This window comes from Mizuhopecten yessoensis, unplaced genomic scaffold (genome assembly GCF_002113885.1).
Source record: "Mizuhopecten yessoensis strain PY_sf001 unplaced genomic scaffold, ASM211388v2 scaffold10949, whole genome shotgun sequence".
Lineage (NCBI taxonomy): Eukaryota > Metazoa > Mollusca > Bivalvia > Pectinida > Pectinidae > Mizuhopecten > Mizuhopecten yessoensis.
This window is the reverse complement of record NW_018408802.1, coordinates 400,532-424,610: the sequence shown is the minus strand read 5'-3', so window position 1 is coordinate 424,610 and position 24,079 is coordinate 400,532. Positions and strand designations below refer to the sequence as shown.

General features: G+C 35.0%; 3 protein-coding genes across 3 annotated transcripts; 2 read left to right on the top strand and 1 right to left on the bottom strand.

Annotated features, from left to right (window-relative positions):
• Positions 1–965: 965 nt before the first annotated feature.
• On the top strand, positions 966–7,740 carry LOC110463970. Its single transcript, XM_021518939.1, has 5 exons — positions 966–1,097; positions 2,216–2,278; positions 4,092–4,193; positions 5,121–5,362; positions 7,634–7,740. The coding sequence occupies exons 1-4, from the start codon at positions 1,047–1,049 to the stop codon at positions 5,337–5,339; spliced, it is 435 nt and encodes a 144-aa protein (XP_021374614.1). The 5' UTR covers positions 966–1,046; the 3' UTR covers positions 5,340–5,362; positions 7,634–7,740.
• Positions 7,741–9,974: 2,234 nt separating this feature from the next.
• On the bottom strand, positions 9,975–14,672 carry LOC110463972. The gene is made up of 5 exons (XM_021518942.1): positions 14,585–14,672; positions 13,377–13,448; positions 12,163–12,264; positions 10,764–10,929; positions 9,975–10,064 (listed from the first exon to the last, which is right to left on the bottom strand). Exons 1-4 carry the CDS (start codon positions 14,642–14,644, stop codon positions 10,765–10,767), a joined length of 399 nt encoding a protein of 132 aa, XP_021374617.1. The 5' UTR covers positions 14,645–14,672; the 3' UTR covers positions 9,975–10,064; position 10,764.
• Positions 14,673–15,156: 484 nt separating this feature from the next.
• On the top strand, positions 15,157–23,499 carry LOC110463992. Its single transcript, XM_021518977.1, has 6 exons — positions 15,157–15,289; positions 20,265–20,349; positions 21,077–21,148; positions 21,935–22,036; positions 22,628–22,793; positions 23,402–23,499. The coding sequence occupies exons 2-6, from the start codon at positions 20,299–20,301 to the stop codon at positions 23,407–23,409; spliced, it is 399 nt and encodes a 132-aa protein (XP_021374652.1). The 5' UTR covers positions 15,157–15,289; positions 20,265–20,298; the 3' UTR covers positions 23,410–23,499.
• The last annotated feature ends 580 nt before the right edge of the window (positions 23,500–24,079 follow it).

Genomic DNA, 24,079 nt, shown 5'->3' with positions numbered 1-24,079 from the left:
TCCGTCCCTCCCGAAGTGTCCGATTCTAAACCCCCACCCCTGATCTGTTCGTCCTTACCTCTAAAGAACCACCCCACCCCCCGCCGAAATGTTCGGATATAACCTTCCACACACGAAATCTGTTCGCTCCCACCATTCGCTGTCTCGATGACATGTTCGTACCAAACCTTCCCAACCTTACACTCTCATATCTGCTACCGACCTTGATGCCCGAGTCCCTTATACTATTAACCCCAGCTATGAATAGTTCTAAAACCTAACAGCTAAGCTAAGCATATTTAATTGATATTTGTTTTCTTCTATCACTGTTAGTTATATAAATAAATATTACATAATTTAATGTTTCTTGCTATAACCTATTAATGATAAAATGATAAAGAATATTCGGCTCTTGACACAAGACCGAAAAAAGGGTAAGTTACATTTTACTATGTTCACTAATTCTCGTCACGAAACAGGCATAATAAATATTGTAAATTTAATAAATATGAGCCGAATTCAATTTGTAAAAGTTGTTGTTTCATCTCAGAAATACAATTATAAGAGTGATATTTCTGTTGTCTCTTGTTGAGTCAGGGAGCGTATTCATGGACATATACTCAGGCTCAAGCATGGATTCTGTGTTCAAACCAATTTTCTTGGAATTGGCTTAAATAGTGTAAAATGAGAAAGATGTCAAGATTAAATATAGAAAACGACATTACCAAATTAAAATATTCCCAATTCGCTGACAAAAATTGCCTTTTTGTTTATTTATCCATTAGAATAAGATTAGAAAACGACACATTCTCAGAGTTTGAGCATGAGAATGGTTTATTGATATGGGCCCCGGACCGAATAATGACTTGAACTTGCTGATAGTCCAACTTAAGTGAGAATAGCCGTTTAAAAAGTAAAACTATGCTATATATATAGTTCATTGTACAGTGTAGATAGGACACACCACTATCCAGTGACTTCTTGTATATAGCAAAGGTGTTCCGTGACCCTAGGAGAGTACACACTCGGTCCTCACACTCTCCTAGTCAATTATAAAGAAGGCCAACATGTTGAAACACGCCTGCCTGTTAGCTTTCGTCGCCTGTGTGTCTGCTCAGGTATTGTTTTAAGATAAACGCATTTTTACCAATTATTTAAAATTGACGATATTATCAGCCACTGTTCAAAGTTCCTTTGGTCAATATATGTTTTCAACAGGGAAAAAAAGGGTATTAATTCGGACTTGATTTAGCTCGCATACTAGTTTAAAATAGTTACATTTATAGCTTTTATTGTTAATGTTAAAACAGATTTTCCCCACATAACCTAAAGCTTAATAGACATAGCAACAATTACATGTTGTTCTCTTTTCAAAAAGCAGGGCAAAGGGAAAACATATTTTCAATTTATTTACGGAGATATTATGTGTTCATTAAGCAATAAAGACATAAAATACATAAGTAATCCCACCCAATATACACACAAATGATTTAAGGAGGACAGATCCTTTTGAAAAAAATAATTTTATGAAGACACAAACATTTTTCAGAGAACGGTATAAATTACTTGAATATACTTCCTGTAGTCGGATAGTACCCGACATTCTTGTAAATAATGTAACTTGTCTCCTGTTCATTCGCTGTCACAGAAAGTACATATGTTAGTTGGACGTCCAGTACCATTCCATCTCGCAGTCTCGGATAATTTATGATTTATGGTTTATAAATAGCATAATATATGTCTTTTATAGTTATTTGGCAACTCTTTTTAATCTCCAAACTCAAACTTTTCTTTGAACATGCAGATTTTCTTAAGAAATTAATATAATTTACCTATTTTTAACAAACTTTTATAATTGATTTATATTACATATGTACAAGGTTCAGCCAGTTGTTACTTCTTTATAGAGTTTTCTGCTGAAAATAAAGTTGATATCTTTCTATTGTGTTAGTGATATTTCTCACATTAAACTGACTACACAATTAGAAAACCCTTTGAAAAAAGAGGGAATCCAATGTACAGATGTATAATGATTGACTGTTTGGTAATAAGACGAAATACTCAAATATTTATATATTCGGAGTTGTCTACAAACCAGCGTTATTACACTATCAAATGATAAGTATTATCATCAAACTGTGTTATATAACATAGTTCTGTAGTTATGTTAAAACTTTCCATTTTTATTCACGCTATTTTAATGTTCACAGACTAAATTTGTTTACCCTAACTTCAGATTTTCGGACACCATGATCGTCCTGAGCACTCATCAGTTATGTTCTATTACGACCCGACGTCGGTAAGTCAATTAACAAACCTCCCCAAGGTGTTGGACTGGTAACAACTATAGCCTCAAAATGTCCCAGACATTATCGGGAAACTCTTTCTGACTATACCTATTGATTCCCAACAAAATTTAACAATACAAATTAACATTCGCAAAGCGGTATTAAGTTTTGAACACAAGTTATGTCACGAAAATACTTATATTTGTGTTAGTTTTCAACACAATATAAAACATTTAAATGCATAGGTGCATGTCTTCCTACACGACAGTGGCGCTCTCTACGAGCAATCGTATGTTGAATGTAAATGCGTGGAAAAGAGACACTGCGAATACTACATGTATTGACTAGATACTAAAAAAAGTGAACAAGTGTACATGATGAACATGAATTGGTTTCCATAAAATTTGTTTCATACTGTTGAAATCTTTCCGTTGAGCTCTTATAATAATAATAATAATAAATCGAGGTTCTTATATACCGCTTTATCACAACCTAGTTCGTATGTCGTCTCAAAGCGGTTCACAAATTATTATCTGTAGTTATAGGGTCTTTGCAACCAGCCAATATCTTTCTCAACTCCCATGGGAGCATGCAGCCGGTACTGCCATTTCGGCGCTCACAGCTAGCATTCTTCAATTCCAGTACTGCACAAACGCGTACTCATTTACAGAGTAGAATGGAACAGATACAACACAGTGACGTGCCGTGCCTCGAACCCGCAACCCTTCGGTCACGAGTCCGGCGTCCTACCACTACACTGCAGTGCCTCCAAAAACTCTTTAAAACTGTCGGCGGCGTAGAAATCTTCGCGTTGGAAATGAATCTGTTGTTTATGATATTCTATATACTGTATACCAGGACATTTTCGCCGTTCGACGTTGAAATCCATCTTCGCCCAGTATCAAATTAGCCCTTCGCATTTAATTACTATGTCCATTATGCTGTTAACAAATGTAATGATAAATTCCCTTATTACGGAAAATTAAACTGCAGCGAAAATTTCCCGGCATACAGTATTTATAAGCTATATTATCCATAAATATTTGCTTGCGGATATCGTCGTGTTAATTTACCCAAGGTGAAAGAGCAAGCTTAACGAAACCGCCAAAATTCCCCTTTTTTACACTATTTGCTTTGGTAGTGTGCAATTTACGATCATTTGTTTTAATGGACTACGCCCTCTCTGAAGGTGGTTCGTCACCTTGGCGTGTCGACAAAAGTCATAGTTATAAAATGTTGCTAGACAGTTTAAAATCAAAGGCGAGAATTCATTTCACCATTAGCTTCCATTTTTATACCCGTTATTGGACGGAGTTTTCAGGACCACAGTGTGCGGAGAACATGTACGCACATTTCCTTTCTAGTCTTTGCGATATCAAACTGCTGCAGAACACACTTTTGTATAATTGTAGAATGACTACGTGTTTTTCATTCGACCTAACCACCGCTGTTGACTGTTGCAGTTTTTAGATCACATCTATTCTACTTTTTTTTCATTTCGAAACATCTCTTTTTGAGGAAGACGCAATTATAAGGAAAAAGTAATATATTCTCTGAGTAGAAATACAGTGACACTATTTGCCTCAAGTCACTGGGAACAACGGAGTATCCTCTTTACAACTTACCTCCCGACTTTGAATGTTGTAAAAAGCACTTAGTCGCTCTGAATTAACTCGGGTGAAATATCTTCAACCACTTTATAAAGTTCATGTTCTTTCTGTTTTTTAACAGTAATTTGTATGGAGTATTTCATCTCTTTTCTATAAATAATTTCCCACCAGTTGTATAATATACTGATCACGTTACCGTATTTCCTCTTACAAGCATTATCTAGTTGGACGGACTCACTCCAGCTGCTACTTCATGAGTCTCGGCGATGACAACCTTCAAACCATTCACACACCTGTGGGATTAGAGGCAGCAGAGGTAATCATAATCGGGATGGATCTAACATTTCGAAAGAGATAAAGAAACTAAATTTTAAAGGTATCCTATGAATTTCCGGTTACATATTGATGGTATTATATAGATGTTTTTCTCAACCAACGATTGTTTAGAAATCTGAATTCCCTTCTTTTCATTATCTTCTCTCTTATACTCTTGTTTCTATATAGGGAGGAGGACGTCCGAATCCCAGGACATTTAACCCTCCCTCACTGTAATTGAAACTATGTTTGTATAATATCATTCATGCCCAGTAAACACACACATATATATATCTATCATATATAAAGTAGTTTATATGTTTTCTAAATATATTTACTCTCAATATCAGTAATGAAACTAGATATTTCAAAATTTTCTTTCTGTGTCTTTGAAAAAAGCGTAAAGGTATCTTTTTGGATGAATATTTAATAGTTTTATGCGTTCAAAAAGAAACTGGTTTTATTTATATACATTTTTATTTATGTTTCATTACAATTGTTATTTTGGTAAATGGGAAATGGTTATGTATTGAAAACTTTAACGAAATTAATATTTATAAACGTTTGCTGTGTGACATTGGAGACTATCTCATTCTTGTTTCTGATTTTTTTTTTAAACAAGAAGGATACACTAGTTAACGTACATAAACATGATTAAGTGGTTGTTACAAAATGCGTGCATAAAACGTTTTTTTTTTTTTGATATTGTGTCCTTATGATATTTAACAAAGTATAATTCATCCTGTATGTCTTATGTGCAATAATACCATCAAAGCAATTCGCGTTTTCGTTATCTTTTTAAAGATGTACTTAATAAAGTTGTATGATCGATTAGTGTAATCATAGTACTATATTCGAGTACATCCTTATGAGTACATTTGCTTGTTAATACCTATATATATATATATATATATATTTCTATTCTTAGATGAGAATGATCACAATGATAAGTGGTATAGAGGATACATTAAACTCGGCCGATATGGTAAAACACGGACACCTAATTGATATAGTGTGTCGGCATCACTCTCTCTACAAGGTCGGCAATGTGGTGGCGCCTACCGTATTTACCTATCCAATGGGCCGCACCACAACACCAGCACCTAAAGTAGTACCCACCACGACACCTGTCGGCGGCTCGCAGTAAACAATGGTCGGATACATACAAAGGTATAAGAAGATAGTAACATATAATTTAAAATCAATAATTAGATTTTTAAATTTAAAAAAAAAAAAAAAATACAAATAGGAAAAACACCTTCATAATGAATATTGAAAAGTACATTGTTTCACAATTATCCTATATTTCGTGCAAAAAATGTATTTTTTATAGAAGTATATTTCCATTTTTTTTTTAAATATCCAAAGAACTGAACCTACAAAAAAAGGTCCAAATTCTGAACAATCAATTAATTCGGTCAATACTCTGGAAGACAAATCCAACATCCCAAAACTTCCAGAAAGCAAATATAAATCTATGCCAGATATCAAAATTAGTGAACCAGGTGTCCTTAAGCTCCTGAAGCGACTAGAAATACACAAGGCATCTGGTCCTGATAGCATTCCATCCAGAATACTAAAAGAGCTTGCTGCAGAAGTTACACCAGCACTGACAAAACTCTTCCAAATATCATTAGACTCTGGATCAGTCCCGCAAGATTGGCGCGAGGCACACATTGTCCCCGTCTTTAACAAAAGGTGACAAACAAGCTGCAGAAAATTATCGTCCTGTCGCTTTAACTTGTATCACATGTAAATTACTAGAACACATTATTCATAGCAATGTCATGGATCACTTAGACCTCAACAATATACTCACCAAATTTCAACACGGCTTTCGATCCCAACACTCTACGGAAACGCAACTAATTCTAACGGTAGATGACATCATTAGGAACATAAACAACAAATCACAAACAGACATTGCCCTATTAGACTTTTCTAAAGCTTTCGATAAGGTCCCTCATGAACATTTTCTTTCTAAACTACACTTCTTTGGCATTCGAAACAGTACAAATTCCTGGATTAGATCATTCCTAAACAACAGAGACCAACTTGTTTTATTAAATGGGACCAAATCTGACAAGGCCCCTGTCCTTTCTGGGGTACCCCAGGGGACGTCCATTGGGCCACTGTTATTCCTCGTTTACATAAACGACTTGGTACAGTCAGTCTCCTGCAAGGTCAAACTGTTTGCAGACGATGGTCTACTCTATAAGGAGATAATGTTTGAGGACGACTGCAAACAACTCCAGGCAGACCTTGCTAGGCTAGAACAATGGGAGACTGACTGGCAAATGAACTTCAATGCCAGCAAATGTTGTATAATCAATGCAGCCAAAAATAAAGTCCCAGTTAGGTTCGGTTACCAGCTTCATAACACGCTGCTGGATAACCTACCAGCTAGCAAGTACTTGGGGGTTACTCTAACGGATGACTAAAGTTGGGGTAAACACATCCACTCCACTGTACGTAAAGCTAACAAAACAATGGGCTTCCTGAGACGCAATATGTCATCATGCTCCAGGAAAGTCAAATCACAAACGTTAACCACTCTAGTGAGACCGACTATCGAGTATGCCTCTACATGTTGGGACCCGTACACCACAGAAAACATTGTACTGTTGGAAACCGTCCAACGTAGGGCTGCTCGATATGTCTATAACAACTACAGGACCCGTGAACCTGGAAGTGTCACCAGCATGGTACAATCACTGAACTGGGAACCACTTGCACAGAGACGAGCAAAAGCAAGGGTTACAGTGATGTACAAAATCTTAAGTGACAAAGTAGCCATCTCCCCTAATGATCATGTTAAAGTGTCAGACCGCCGAACTAGGGGAGCCCACAAACTCCAACAAATTTTTACTAATTCGGACAAATATCGGAATTCATTTTTTCCCAGAACTATCAGTACATGGAATTCTCTGCTCGAATATATAGCCCAGTCACCTGACTTGAACCATTTCAAATCAGCTCTGTCTGCCTTTCATCCTAAAAAAACTCTATATTAACTCTTATAAATATCATGCATGTTTATAGTTTTATCTTATCATAAAAAACAACAACATTAATGCCACCTCCAAGGACACCTAAAATTGCGGCAACGGCACTCATATCTATGAGATCTGCCGCAGTAAATGGAAGAAGAAGAAGAACTTTTCTAGTGTTTTCATGAAGAATTTGTAATTGATTTACTGACATAATTATGACTTTTGGTTGTCATACTACAGGGAGACAGAAATCACTCACAGCTAAAAAAAAAAAGACAACTACATGTATATATGTATCCCGAAAACAGTTAAACTAACAATAAACAAGCGCAAAAATATACGCCATGATATTTGTATCAAACAATCACACCAGAATGGTTACATATAATACATGTGACATTTACTAGAGAATTATCTTTCAAATAAATTTAATTTCATATTTTCACAGATGCACTCCACTGGGACGAAATGATCACACGTTATGGCCAACCCGCTCTTATGTTTCTTTTATTGGAGCAATATCTTAATTATTTTGTGATAGTAAAAATAATTGCATGCGTCTTTTGTTCTTTGGTCTTTTATTTTGAAGTAAGTCTGGGCCCGTATTCATGAAGCCGTTCTCATGCTCAAGCATGCATTTTGTGCTTAAACCCAATTTCTTGTTCTGGCTGTAAATGGATAAGAAAAACTTATTCTGTCAATTATTTAGAAAAAAATTGAAGAGATTTAAAGCCGAATACTGTTTTCAAGGTTTTAACGTGACTTTTTGATCGTTTGACATGATTTCAGTGAGTAACAAGAATGTTGGTTTGAACACAGACACAATAACGGGTTTCATGAATACGGGCCCAGCTGTTCACTCAGTAATGGTAATGGAAACTAATACCATACTGGAAGCTGGTCATTAGGAATTACACCGAACACAGGCAGAGCAAAGAATCTCTCGCTTAATACCATAAAGGTACGTCGACAGTGACCAATGGACTTCCTACTGCCACACATATAACAATGTCACAATATTGTTAATTAAGTACGGCATCTTTTTTATTAATAAACTTGCAAAAACATAACAAAATTCCTCTCCCTCATCCAAGTATCACGATGGATGAAAGGGGTCCTCTGTAATAAGCCCGGATGTTGGAGAGTTAAATAATATGCACTGTCAACCTGTTGGGTGCGTGATACTGAAGTTCAAAGTTGAAAAATATCCATTCAAGGGGCACCGCATGTGCCTGACTTCATGCGAGGTCACCATATAAAAAGGCACGACCAAGTCTTGACACACGCTTTTTTTGTCAGTCAGGGTGCGTGACTAGCCTTAAACCACGAAGGGAAGGTTATCTTACTTTTCGCACGTTCGCTAGGCCCTTTTGCTTGGTTCAGCAGTGTGTCTGTTTCGGTTTCCTTTCCTTCGCTCCGCGTGTCATATTTTCATTTTCAATTTGTATGCGGTGTACTTATGCATCGTAAGCGGTTACTTTTGTCGGTAACATTTGACACTGATATTGGTGACTCGGATGACGACCTCTCTCTCCAACCAGGTGAGACAGAGGCAGAGGGGTGCGCAGAATTTTCCCTGAACCACAGATTTCATCACTTGATTTTTCGTTTGAAGTAACTCCTTTCAACTTTGAATCACGGCATTGATTTGTTTGGAAATGTTTTACCGGTGGGCATATTGACGTGAAGATAGTCCCATGTTATATGCTATTCGAATTCATAACTTTACATTGCAGATATATGTTTTTTTCTAAAACAAATGGTGGATGCATAAAGAAAAGCGTTACCGTATTCTGGTATTTCAATAAATATCCAAATATTATTAATCTAAAACCACTGAGCGGAGTTGACTTACGTGAGGTTGTGGTATGGGTGTATTCAATGACGCAGAATTATAACAGAAACAGAAAATTATAATACGTAGGTCAAGTCGTGTAAAGTCTAATTTCAAGATTCGCACCAATAGTGATAGCAGAGAGCATCGAGTTAATGTGAATACCTTTTCAAAGCTAGAAGGGAAAGAAGTTTAACAATGCTTGTGCTTCAGAGGTAGATATTCTTTTCGTGGAACAAAGCCCGGTTGTCCTGTTATTATCGTCATCTCGTTTTCTTACTTTGAATACATGTGTGCATGAACAGTTTATAGGCTATGCTTTCGAGTATGGTTTTAGTGATTTGCATATATATTCTATAAGACCCGACACAAACCAAAGTACAATTCAGTCATATTTAGAATGGTGCTTACTGTTAGTTAAGATATCATTTAACATTATCTCCGTATTGAATGCAAGTCGTCATATTCAACCAAAAGAAAGTCATTGCACAGATTCACTCCGGTTATCGCCAATGTTTAATTTAGGACAACATATTAATGACGTCACAGTTTCAAGAAGCAAATCTATTTGTTCCTTTTGTAGCTTCATATACGGTAAGTGAAGAGATATTGTAAATGTAAACATGTTGCTGTTGTAGAAGAACAGTTGAGAGTTAACATACATTGTGATCATTACCGTTCCTACGGCCATGGAAGTTGTGTATAGAAATATATATACACATAAACTTTGGCCAAACAAACGATAACAGCAGTAAATTATGCTGGTAATTGAGCGTCAGTGCATTTTACTTTTCATGCCAGTTCTAGTTTAGGCAAAAATGATAAACCAAGTGTAACATAAGGTAACAGGCATTTCCTGCCAGCTGAGTTAAACACAAAAGACATGATTTTTCCCTGTAAGGGAAAAACACAAGTACCTGATAAAAATATATACTACTAATCATGCAACACCAAAATATTGTTTCCAAATACAATTTTATTGCCTGTTTACACGAATTAACATCCGGGTGGTTCAACTATGTCCGCGTGCAAAACTTGAAATTTTCTGAAATGAAGCAAAGTATTTATTCATTATTGAATGCCAGAATTTATTACATTTTAAAGTTGTTATGTTTTTATTAATACCAAATTTAAACGCGTTCTCCGCTACCTGCGCAAGGTTAAATAAATTACAATGCAAACAAGGGTACAAGGTAGAAGGTTTTTATTTATATATAGGTGATTAGGATTTATATATAAGAGTCAGTATACTGTATCTCAGTGCGTATGGTTGGATTAACGAAGCAGTTATACCAGCAGACAATGCGTTTAAGATGTTATTAATAAACGTTGCCTTGAGCTTATGCATTAACGTTACCACCTTGCTATTATACGTTACCCGGCGAGTTTTGCTGAACTCTTATTCATACCAAACCCAAAGTGAATAAAATTAGATATGAACTGATTTTAAAAAAATTAACCGATTAAATCTAGAAATGCATGTAGACTAATAACAATGAGATGTTGTTTTTCAGGAGAGCTATCTCGCTTTCGTTTACAGTACTGTTTATATATATTATTTAACCAAACAGGAGTTAAGATATTATGATAGATAGAATGTTTAAGCAAATTACAATAGCTCACGCCTTAGGCAAAATAATTTGGTAACCATGACAAAAGGGTATATTTTGTATATACAAGAATACCCAGTGTTGACTTATGACATGGTCAGTTATTATCATAGATTGAAGTAAAATGTTCAGACCTTAAACCAACGGTGTAGTAACCATGACAGGGGACTGCGTAGATACTTCACCGACCATGTACATTTTATGATGGCGGCACATGTAGTCAATCACGTGACTATGCTGTATAATCTGATCTGTTGTCATTTCTGTTTCCCCACCTCCAATCATTTGAATCATCTTCAGCTGGTGGATTGGACAAGATTATGTGATTATAATAAAAAAGCGTTCTCTAAATAGTATTATAACTTATGTATAGCAAATATACCACACCTTTGATACAAAAGGACAGTATATCAAGACGACACGAAAAGACAATAAAAGCAACCAAGGATCCACGATTGTATACCCTTAATAGATTATCGTCTCAATAAGCGTGCCCGATCGTTCATATTTTCTTCTGACGTGAATGTTCAAATTTTCCCCTGACAATGATAGGCGAGAGTTCTCTCGTCACAGTGAGATATGACATTTCCCCGTCAAAATCAGAGCTGACATCTATTCATCAACGTGAGAGTTGACATTTCCTCTTTATAACGAGTGTTAACATTGTCTTGTCAAAAATGGTTGCTGATATTTTCTCTCGTTACGGTAAGAATTCACAATAGGGTTTGACAAATTTTCGTTACAATATATAATTGACTACATTGTGTAACCACGTCACAATGAGATATGATTGCGAATGTGTACATCTTTGGAAACATTATTCAGACGCATTAAATACTGCTGATTAGCTGTTGATTTTGGTTTCACGTATCTAAACCCTCACGACTCGTTTTTGTAAAAGAGTCGTGTTTAAAATAAAGCATTTTAATCAATGTTTTCTGAGATGAATAACGTTTCCCTGAGGAAGCATGGAAACGGGAACACATATCACAACGCCAATGACTGCTACGTGCTTCTTAGTGAGTTTATATAACTGTGAATGTGTCATTTAATATGCAATTGTATTACCCTATGTATGTTCAAATGCAATGTAAGTAGTATAAAGATTAATTCAACTACTTACAACTTTATATCCATCGGAGCAAAACCTATATAATAGCTTTCTCATGTATTCTGATATATGATTTTTACAATATTTTAATTAGCTTTTGTCGGTTTGGACCAATTGCATCGCATCGCACAAGAGTGACTGATATGAGCTGGTAACACTTGTTGCCTAATTGATGTAAAATAAAATATATAGTTTCCCTGTATTTTTGTATTTCAGCTATCCCAACATCAATCTTACCATATATATTGATTATGGCATGACATTTTTTAAACTTTAACTCGATCGACTGGGTAGTTAAAAAAAGGTGTCGTCAAAAGATAATCTGCAAAGCTGTTTTCACGGAGTGCTACAAAACCTAACTATTAGGAAACGTTTGTGTCTTTTCTTCATCAAATACATAAATTACTGTGCCTATACCATACCTCTGAGGTTTCCAGTCCCGTGTTGGTATGGACATCGTGCTGTTCGTTAGCGCCGAGACTCATGAAGTAGCAGTTGTGTGTGGTTCTTCCTACGATGTAGTGCTAGCAACGTTAAAACATTCATATGATATTTTAGCAAAAAATCTTCAGTCAATCACGCAAGTAATTCGTTTGCAGTTTATGTTTTTTTTTTATTTTACCTTTTAACATTCTAGCTAAAGCTTAATATAATTTTTGTGTACGTCGTTTTTTCAGTGTTGCTGAAGAATAAAATACTTCAATTTTTGTCGGGTCGTTTAACAGAACTAAAACAAAAATGAAATAACAGAAAAAATCATTATTACAATTCTAATCGAAAGTACGACAAATTTTCCAACGTTTTAACCGTTTATTCTGTATCGACATATGTGTTGCTTTTAATACAAGTTAAACCCCATGAATGCGATTTGAACGGAGAATTGAACATATATAATGGATAGTTTAGGTATAATTCTATATAAATCTACTATTCAACAAATAGGTGGCAGTGAAATCATACACTAGGTTACTTAACATGACAGGAGACCTTACAATTAAACATTTATTTTACTAGGTTATCAATGTTTAATGTTCCATGTTCTTTATCCGTAAACCTTACGGCCCATCAATTGCAAACACAAAATGAATATGAACATTATATACAAACACACGGAGAGTGATCCGTCATTTTCATGCTTAAATGAAACAGTATTAAAATTAGCCCTTCAATGTTTTTTGTTTTTTTTCAATGCCAAATGTACAAATTTTTATCATTTTATTTAGTTCCTTTACACTTTATAGCTGAAATAGCTTGAATACACTAGGTTTTAGAAAAGAATATTTCTTTGGCGTAAATCTGAATAAAATGGACATTTAAGAAAAAAGTGGAATTCATCTTCATTTTCGGCTTAATTGAAGTATGTACACATTCTGTTATGTCTCGAAATATTATCATGTTTACTTTTCGCTATGCTTAGATTATCTGCTGATAGTCTAATAGTTGATAAACATTAACACCATGCATGGGCCAGCATAACCAAAGGTCGTGCTTCGGAGGAGAAGAAGTTTCTAAACAGAATTTTTAGTAAAGCACGAAGATCGTGAAGCAGCGGTATATAGAGCTTGAACATACCCCAACCGGTTTTTAACTATATCATGTACATTCAAAGTTTTTAGTATAAAACCATGTTCCTTACTGATTTCGGGTCATAGAAGAAGCTGAAGGAGCCTAGTTCCGAGTGTTCGTGGTCCCCAAGGTGACTGAAGAACTGAAACATAAATATTTGAGAAAACAGTAATAAAAGGTCAGATCGATAATAACTGTTTTATCATTCTTAATTAAATATATACAAATATAAATAATTGAATCATAAAAGAAGTTAGTATTAATTTCTGTTTATTAAAATCAATACATAATTGGTCATCACATATATAGGACTTGTATAGACCAATTCTATATTGTACCAGGAACATTTGAGATCACATATTTAGTCGCCATAAGTTGAGGAACTATATAAAAATTACTTACCTACCAAAACAATATTGAATATTAAAATTATAATTCACGACAATAGACAAGAATTTCTTTTTGCTAGAGACAGACCCGAAATTAATATATGGCATATGCTACAAGGCTGTAATACGATATGAAGACTATGTCAAGCTAATATATTCCATAACTACATGTGTTCCATCACCGATGAACAATATTAATACAGTATCATTGTGATGCAATTGATGATAATACACATCAGCGTTACCAGGCTGATAATTAGTTACAAGTGAGCCCGGATGTCTGCATTTGTCGTCACTGAGCAAATTACGAAGACCAGTCACTATATAGAAATGAAACAATTCCTTACAAAGAAACCCATATAAACCAATGCTATCCTTTTATTTTATTATCGAAATTTATTTAAAAAAATTGATTCATTGTCCTATACTTTTAAAATGAAAATTAATTAATATGATTTAAACTGATTCCTCGACAAGTTCTAGTTTGTTTTTGCATTAGCACCTTAAACGTTAGTTTTATACCAAGCGTTACAGAAGCGTTCGGTCAGAATCAAATGGAGAATAAACACAGTTTTGAAGTTTGAAGGTGGTGGTGGGCTGATACCCTGGAAGATGTTGCAATACACGTAAAACAGTTATATCTCACAGAAAAGTATTCACACGCTACTTCAATTCAAGTAGATGAAATGTTGTTAAATACAACCCTTATGAACATAAAAATATTGATTTTGATTCACAGACAGCCATTCGTTCTAAATTGTATTAACAAATTGGTCGCTGCGAATGATTTTTTATACAAAATATTATTTTCTGACTGGAATTATAATTAATAATTAAGTCTGATAAAATATACTGAAGCCGCATGTCTGTTGGTTGACGCGAGACCTACCTGTGCTGTAGCACATGTGGTCAAGGCCAGTACACAAAGAAGTCGCAGCATGTTGGTCATCGATGGTCTACGGCAATACAACTGAACTAAAAACCAAAGATAACGCGTATTTATGCGCAACATTATACACAGGGACACGCAAATTTGTTAACCTAGGTGTGCCGGGACCTATCTTGATATGGAGAGTATTATTAGTGGTTTTAGAATGTAACATCCCTTTAGAAGGCCTTTATACCATTAAAGATGGTGGCGTTTTCCCGATGTTGAGATCAACCCTTAAAATGTTTAATATTTCTCTTTACATTGAAGGATAGGCCCAGGAATAATTCGCATATTCCTGTGATATTTGTGTCTGGTGAACTTTTCAATGTTTTTTGCCGTCTTATGACACCGTAGTCATGTGACTATGAACGCATTTCAATTGGTCAAAATAATCATCAGACGATGTGAGGAAGAACATTACGTCATCGCCTCAGCCATTCCTTTTTATGTTACAGTAGAACCTATACGCACGCCCTTTCGGAATGTTCTGATCGCTACTGTTGTTGATAAGAGAAGTGAAGGAGTAAAAACAAAAAGCTTATAAATTTGCTTTCATAGCAAACAAACAATCCTTCAGATAGGACTATAAATGGTGACCCGTGTGGAAAATCGCCCCAGTTACATGACAAATATATCAAAGAGAGATTTTTCCTAAAGGAGAAGGTATGATAACGTCGAACCAGATGCGACTTTTTTTATTATCAAATGCAGACATGGTTTGTTAGCTTTTAAGATGACCTTCGAAATATGTTTTGCTGACGTTTTAATTTTAATTGTTTTAATTTTGTTTTAGTCCCCCCCCCCCCCCCTTATTTGATTTCATTATCAATAGTTGCTATAGTAGTATGAACACATATCCATATGTCAATGAGATACATAATGTAACACATATGAATATACATGAAATGGTGGTTATTGCCATGGTGGAGAGGCCCTTGGTTTATATAACAATAACCCCATCCTGAAGAGAGAGTATAAACTTATCCCAATATCCCTTTTGCAAAAGGGCTCTCAACAACCACACATCCTGATGGAATAGCAATTACGCTAGCCGAATTTTTTTTTTTCCAAATGTATAAATGAAAGGTATAATTAAGCATTGAACTGTTTTTGTATGGTATTTATGATCTATTTGAATGACACAGCTTTGCAAGCAAACAACATAATGCGCGCTAGCTGTGTTATTCAAATAGATCATAAATACCATACAAAAACGGTTCAATACTTATATTTACATTTTCTCTGCATCTTATGTTCTTTTTTAACTTATAATTTATATTTAAAATTAAAAATGCTCGCCTTATCGACAGTCCACATAATTTCGTTCGATAGTTTGGATAGCGAATTGTCGCGTGCTGATTGGCAAACAAAGTATTACTTTGAAATTTTAACAAATAATTCAATTTTATTCCACAATTCAGTATCAATACAATTGCGTATGATATGTCTATAGGGTGATTTAAGTTTATCAATAGAACTCTGAGCTGAAAGTTAGATTTTAAATTGTTTCGATTTTTCCCCGGAACAAATTTCGCGCATGGACAAATACAGTGAACACCGTAAATCCACAGGTGCTCGGGTTCTGGAATATATGTGATATATTGTCGCACCCACTAGATATCGCATCCCTTATACTTATATGATTTATTAGTATAAGGGGGTGCGATATCTAGTGGGTGCGACAATATATCACATATATTCCAGAACCCGAGCACCTATGCGTAAATCCGACCTTGCCCTCCACGAGGGAGTGATATTTGGAAGTTAATTCGAACTTTTCTCTTTGCTCATTTTGTGAAGAATCCAGGCGTGAATGTATTTGTTGATTGTATGGGAACCTGACAATAGTCGGTAGATTCAATAACAGCTTCGTTATTTCACATGTCGTCAGAAACTGAGGAACCGTAGATGCGAGACGTGTGAAACTGATAGCGTTTGAGGTGAGTGATCTTGCGACGGAGCACAGGTTCGTTACAAATGACTGAAATGTTTATGTGTGCTGTGACTCATATCAGTAGATCTGTTACATATGTGTCAGTAGGTCTATAGAATATGTGTTTTTCAGACATTTGTAACGAACCCCTGTTGATCAGTGCAGTGTAACAGACGATATTTCTGATACATTGCATGAGCGTAAAATTGTTTCCAATGCCGGCATTGGTGATTTCAACCGATGTGCATTGTGTACGATATTGCAGACCTTGGTCTTGTTTTCGTTGTTATACAAGTGTTTTTTTTTATTTTATTTTTTATTTTGCACATAAATTTACAATGACATTGTCAAATCTCACAATGTCCAGCGATATTTCAGCAGCCGTCATGTTTATTTACATTGGATATTGTAGTTCCGGTCAGTGTTGTATTAATACGCTAATAGTTGTGTCCCGTGATGCATGGTAATTAAAGTCCCATCAACGACACAGCTTTCAAAGAGGCTATATAGTGACAATGCCATGCAAATGTAAATATTTGTGTTTAAATATAAGTTATATGATATCATATTGTATTGTATTCTACTATTTTTATGTATTTTTACAGTACTTCTATATATACTTTTCCTCCCTTTTAGTGGGCCGGAATCATTTCTCCTTTCCGTCGGTTATATTCATAGAGTTCACTTAATATTTTACAAAATGAATAAATATAGATATACGATTAAATTTAGGTTATTCAGTTGATATTTTTGATCAGTTTGTTGCAAATTTGATCATCTGTATGCGCAGACATTGGAAAGGTGATAAATTACTTACGGCGTATATTTTCACGTGTGTCATATTTTAGGTATGTAGTGGGGCCTAAACAACGGGGCAATTAGTCTGGTAATTGATTGCTACAGAAGAACTTTCTGCTTTGTTTGTAAGTTACAAGGTTCAAGGGTTGTCATACAAAGGATGTTCAATACAGTTGTTCTGGTTTAGTGGGCATCCCTAGTAAATATTGGGTTTGCCTAAATACGTGAAGGAGGCATGAATTGTATGTGCCATAGAGGCACGGTAGTCTAGTGGTAGGACACTAGGCTCGAGACCGAAGGGCTGCGGGTTCGAGTCACGTCACGGCACTGTGTTGTATCTTTGAGCAGTATACTTTACTCCGCTATTCTAGTCCATTCGGCTGTAAATGAGTACGTGGTTGGGCAGTGCTAGTTGCTAGTAAGCTAGCAAGAGCCGAAATGGAAGCATCGGCTGTATGCTCGCCAGGGAGTTAAGAAAGACATTGGCTGGTTGCAAAGGCCCTATAACCACGGGTAATAATTTGTGAACCGCTTTGTGACGACCTAAGAACTAGATAGTGATAAAGCACTATATAAGAACCTCTAAGTATTATTATTATTATTAAACGGAGAGAAATTAGTCTGATGTGCTCGCTTCCCTCTGGTAAGTCTTAACTGGAACACTTAATCATGCCTACAGATGTCGCTCAATTTTGAATAAGTCTTATGATTTTTTTTGAATTTTTGTTTAACATTATTTGGAACTATACATTGAGACCAATCCAATCACTGGTTGTTACTACAGAGTCGAGGGCCAAATGACTGGTACTGTACCTACGTTATATTTAGAAATTACAAGGAGTCTGTTACAATAATTATTTTTCTAATGTAATGTAAATGTCTACTTTTTATTTGAAAACACTAACTCTAATCTCTGTGTCAACTTTTGAGTATAAAAAACTAACTCTGATAACTGTGTCTACATTTGACTATTGAACACTAACTCTAACATATCTGTATACATTTCTTAATGAAAATACCACCTCTACACCATTTGTCTACATTTGACTATTAAACACTAACTCTCATCTCTGTGTCTACATTTGACTATTAAACACTAACTCTCACCTCTGTGTCTACATTTAACTATATAACACTAACTCTAACCTCTGTGTCTTCATTTAACTATATAACACTAACTCTAACCTCTGTGTCTACATTTGACTATTAAACACTAACTCTAACCTCTGTGTCTACATTTAACTATATAACACTAACTCTATCCTCTGTGTCTACATTTGACTATTAAACACTAACTCTAACCTCTGTGTCTACATTTGACTATTAAACACTAACTCTAACATCTGTGTCTACATTTAACTATATAACACTAACCTAATCTCTGTGTCTACATTTAACTATATAACACTAACTCTAACCTCTGTGTCTTCATTTAACTATATAACACTAACTCTAACCTCTGTGTCTACATTTGACTATTAAACACTAACTCTAACCTCTGTGTCTACATTTAACTATATAACACTAACTCTATCCTCTGTGTCTACATTTGACTATTAAACACTAACTCTAACCTCTGTGTCTACATTTGACTATTAAACACTAACTCTAACATCTGTGTCTACATTTAACTATATAACACTAACCTAATCTCTGTGTCTACATTTAACTATATAACACTAACTCTAACCTCTGTGTCTACATTTGACTTTTAAACACTAACTCTCACCTCTATGTCTACATTTGATTATATGAAAATAACGTTCTCTACCCCTTTTGTCTACAATTGATTGAAAACTTTAGCCCTTAGCTTCATTTGACCATAAAAAGACTAACTCTAACCTCTGTGTCTATACATTATTATGAAAACCTCCATTTGATTATAAAACACTCACTTTTACAAAGTCGACTCTCACCTCTTTGCCCGAGTTATCATGCGTTCGTTTACCCTTTTAAACAAGAAATATGTTGACAGTTCTCACATGGGTCACCGTTTAAAGTACAATCGTCAGACTGAACTGAATTTGACGCCCTATTAACACCTAATGTGTCTCGATGTGCGAATGGGATAGACTGGAAAAAATAATTTCTGTATTTTTGCTAAAAAAAATATAAAAATATTACAAATTTTGCTATGATTACAAATTGATATAGTGTGCGCCTCTTAACAGCTACGGTAGTGACAATCTATGAGGAGAGGGCGTTCAATATAGGCTTCACTGTAACACGCAAAGGAACGGCCGATGGTGATTACGTGGACTATGGTGTAATACGAAAATAGATAAGTAAAGGGTGCTAGTAAAGTAGTTCAATGAACGATAATGTAACAGGAACATACGATTTGTTTTCTGTAGATATTTTCGCACACGTTTTGATGTACAGAAACTAATATCAATTAAGAAAAGACTAATATCAACACTCGGTAGAATTGCCACCCCATCGTATACATCCTCTTCTACAATGATGAAACGTTCGGCGTAGTAAACAAACTTACTTTCTCGTAGCAAAATACATATCGTTTGGAAAGACTGCATATGTCTCGAATAAAAGGAGATCATGTCTGCATATAGATGATATATTTTACGTTGATATAGAACTACTGAATGAACAATTTATCCATTTAACGACACAGAGTCTTTCTCTATACCCAGTGAATTATTTGAATTTCACTACAAGAAAGTTAGACTGTGTCGATAGATGTCGATATAAAGACCTTAACTGCCTTCTCCACTTCTGTAACAACATTCTAAAGGGTGACATGTTTTCATCAAGTGCATTTAAACTCTTTACATGTCGAATATTTCTCATCACATCAAAATAGAGTCATGCACTCCTACATTCACAAATTAGCATGTCCCTGTGGACAATATTATACATATAAATAATACGCGTTATCTTTGGTTTAAGATAATTCTATTGCTGAGGACCACAGAAGACCAACATGTTGCGACTTATTTGTGTACTGGCCTTGGCCACATGTGCTACAGCACAGGTAAGACTCGTGTGAAGTACCAGAAAAAAGATATATGAAGCATTTACATAATTATAAATGAGCATATTATTACTGTTACTGTTACAATTAAGAACAAATATTTATAAGGATTCCATTTTCATGAATTTAATTTCACGTCTGTCCCTCGCAAGCAGAAATATCTGCTAACTTCTGTTTAATATTTTCTTTTGTTTCGGTAGGCTAGTTTTTGTTATATTTACAAAGACAAAATCTGAATCGTAAATATAATGGTGAATAAGATAATGTTTTAGAGCAAAACCTCTGTATTGTAGGTATAATAATTAACTGTGAATATTGTTCTAACTGCGTTATGTGCTTTTATGGATTTTAACAATTGGGACCTTAAGTAGACCGTCATAAAATATAGTACCCTAAGCATTGACTACCAACGTCTCCCAGAAAAACACTTTTAGGCAAGTACAGTCAACCAATACATACAATGTGCTCGTCAGGGGTTAATAAGCTAACAGTTTGGGATGCTGACCTCTCAGTTGAAGCATCTTAAATGTTTTTGCTTATTTTTACACTTGTAGGCCTAAATGCATGCATGGTTATTTACCTATATATATTGCTAATAATAAAGTCACTTCATTATTTACATTTAAGAATAAATTATGAATATGAATAATGAAAAATGAAACAGTCTTTTTTTTTTATTCAAAATGACCACCATTACTTAAATGTTTTACAAATATATATGTTTCAGATATTCAATCTCTTTGGGAACCACGAACATTCTGAACTCGGTTCCTTCAGGTTCTTTTATGACCCGACATCGGTAAGTAATATGTTTTTACATTAGCTATAGGTAGGACCGATTGGGATATTTTCATTCTCTTTTAACCCGGCTTACAGCTCTCCAACACTTCTGACACTTATAAACTCCTTGCCCTTCTAAACTCTATACTCGGATCTTCTGGTTTACTCATAGTGCTGATACCCAAGTGTGATCCTATTCTTATTGTCAAGTTTCCACTTATGTTTAGTTACCTTATGTAGTATTTCACAACCACCAATTTGTTGAATTAGTTTGGTTTGTTTTATTTTGTTAAACGTCCTATTAATAGCTAAGGTCATTTAAAGACGTTATTTGTTGAATTGTAGGATCATATAAAACTCTATCTGTATTAACCAATACATATTGTTCAATTCTCAAATCAAGTTGTATTAATGTGGTTATTTCTTTTCTATTTAAAAAGACATAGATCGTTTACTAAATAAAGATCAGACAGTTAAAACGTTGGCAAGTTTGTCGTACTCTTGATAGAATTGTGATAATGTCTTTTTCTGTTTTCTGTTTGATTTCATAAGCTGTTGATAGGACGTTAAAACCTGTACAATCAACGTTTTGATTTTGTATTGTTTAACGGCCTGTCGAAAACTTTAGTAATTAAGTGTCACAGAACACCATAGAAAAAATATATCCAAAATTTAATGATTTGAACCGTTACTAAAGTGGAAACAAATATCAATTGCAAATCGGTTGGTTGTTAAATACGGATGGTGATGATCCACGCTTTGTTTGTAATGAAAACATAAAACAACTTTTCTTTAACGTTGCTAGCACTACATCATAGGAAGAACCATGCACAACTGCTACTTCATGAGTCTCGGCGCTAACGAACAGCACGATGTCCATACTAACACGGGACTGGAAGCTTCCGAGGTACGGTATAGGCACAGCAGTTTCTGTATTTAATGAAGAAAAGACACAAACGTTTTCTAATAGTTAGGTTTTGTATTACTCCGTGAACAGCTTGACGGACGACCTTTCGGTGACATTTGGTTAATATGTCGAGTTGATCGAGTTCCCTACTAGCTTCCTCTACACATAAGATACGATTTTATGACAAGAAAAGATTACTATTCTAGAAAATGAAGATATTTTTACCACCGATGATGCAACACATTTTATCATCTTCATTCACTCTTGTCAGGGAGCAGAGTTTACTATACAATTTGGCTAGCCGATAAAAAATAATGATTGTTTTGATATTTGCCGTGATGAAAACGACTATAATTGTATCAGTAATCATGAAAATTCTTGTTTCATTCATTGTACTCCAAGATTTTTGTATCATTTGAAATAATCTTAACTCTTAACACGCGGTGTTGAAACGATTTATAGTAAAAACACCATGGTGTGTCCTCTGTCGTGTCTAACGTCATTTCACCTGACCTTCTATTTTTTTCGTGTTGAAGGTATTTAAACATTATTGTGTATATTAACATCACATAATTTTGTCCTATCCACCAGCTGAAGATGATTCAAATGATTGGAGGTGGGGAAACAGAAATGACATCAGACCAGATTCTACATCATGCTCACGTGGTTGACTACATGTGCCGCAATCATAAATTGTACATGGTCGGTGAGGTATCTACGCGGCCCCCTGTCATGGTTACTACACCGTTGGTTGGAGGTATGAACACTTTACTTCCTTATTGTATAAATGTGCTTTCTATCATAATAACTGAGCTATGTATCACTCTTTGGCTAATTTTAATATATGAAATTATGTAAACGATAAAGAGGTGGTTCCTGAAAAAATACATCGTTAATTTATTAATAGGACCATTCGTATTTAAGCTACATGATACTGACTATCAAATATAGATTTGAACTTTAGTTTTTTTAGGAATGAATTACCTGCATATATAGTAATACCAACGTTCTACCTAGTTCCCTAGTGTCTATGGCAATTTGATTTCGACTGCGAACACATTTAAATCAGATAACAATATAGTATCATGAACATTTTTGGGGATTCCTGTTTATTAGTTTCATAAGTTAAATGCGATATGTAATAAACCGTTAGCGACAAAACACATTACGTGAACCTACAACAAAATCTGGTGTCCTCACCTGATCATGATAAAGCAGAATTATTTGAGGATATTGTTATCCTGGTACACCGGAATACCATGTTTTTACTATTCCTGGTAATTGCAAGAGAGCATTCTAGCTGCGTTTCCCCTTAATTAAAGTAAATATTTACATTGTTAATAATGTTTTTTTGTTTCGTTTCAGAACAATAATGGTTACAGACACTGACCTAACTTATGTTCAAAACAGATGTTTGTTGGTTTATTATGTAATTATGTAATAAAATTGTCTTCAGAAACAAAGTGAGTTATTCGTTATTAGCTCTCGTGGCACACAGTTCATTAGCTTAAGGTATTGTGAAACATTGGTCTACCATCGTCTGTCGGTAAACAGTTTTTAAATATTTCTTCTTGACGATCTAACGGTCAATGATCATACCAGTAAGTGCCTAAGCTGAGATAGTTGTCTATAGACTTTGTCATATTAAAAGGCTTATTTCAAGATCACAATGGTTAAATATGTTGACAAACTAAACCAAATTATCTCAAGAAAGAAAGATTTGATTAATGATACTGGGGTTTGTACCCCAATAGATTGCCACCGGCGTTTTAACGAATGTAAGAATTATGCTGGGAAGATACAACCACACCGAACTTATCGAGAGGGAGAGACCACACGAAAAGTAATTTACATCTCCCTTTTATGCTAGGTGCTTGCCTTTGGCCCAGTTTTGCTTTAAGGTGGAACGTTCTCACATGTGACGAGTGCAATGAGTTCCGCCATTATTCCAGGATATTTCTATTATCATTTAGATGGTTCAAAAAGGTCTTTAAAAGAATCTATAGCAGAATTGAATATTTTTGCTAAAATATCTGGTTTGAA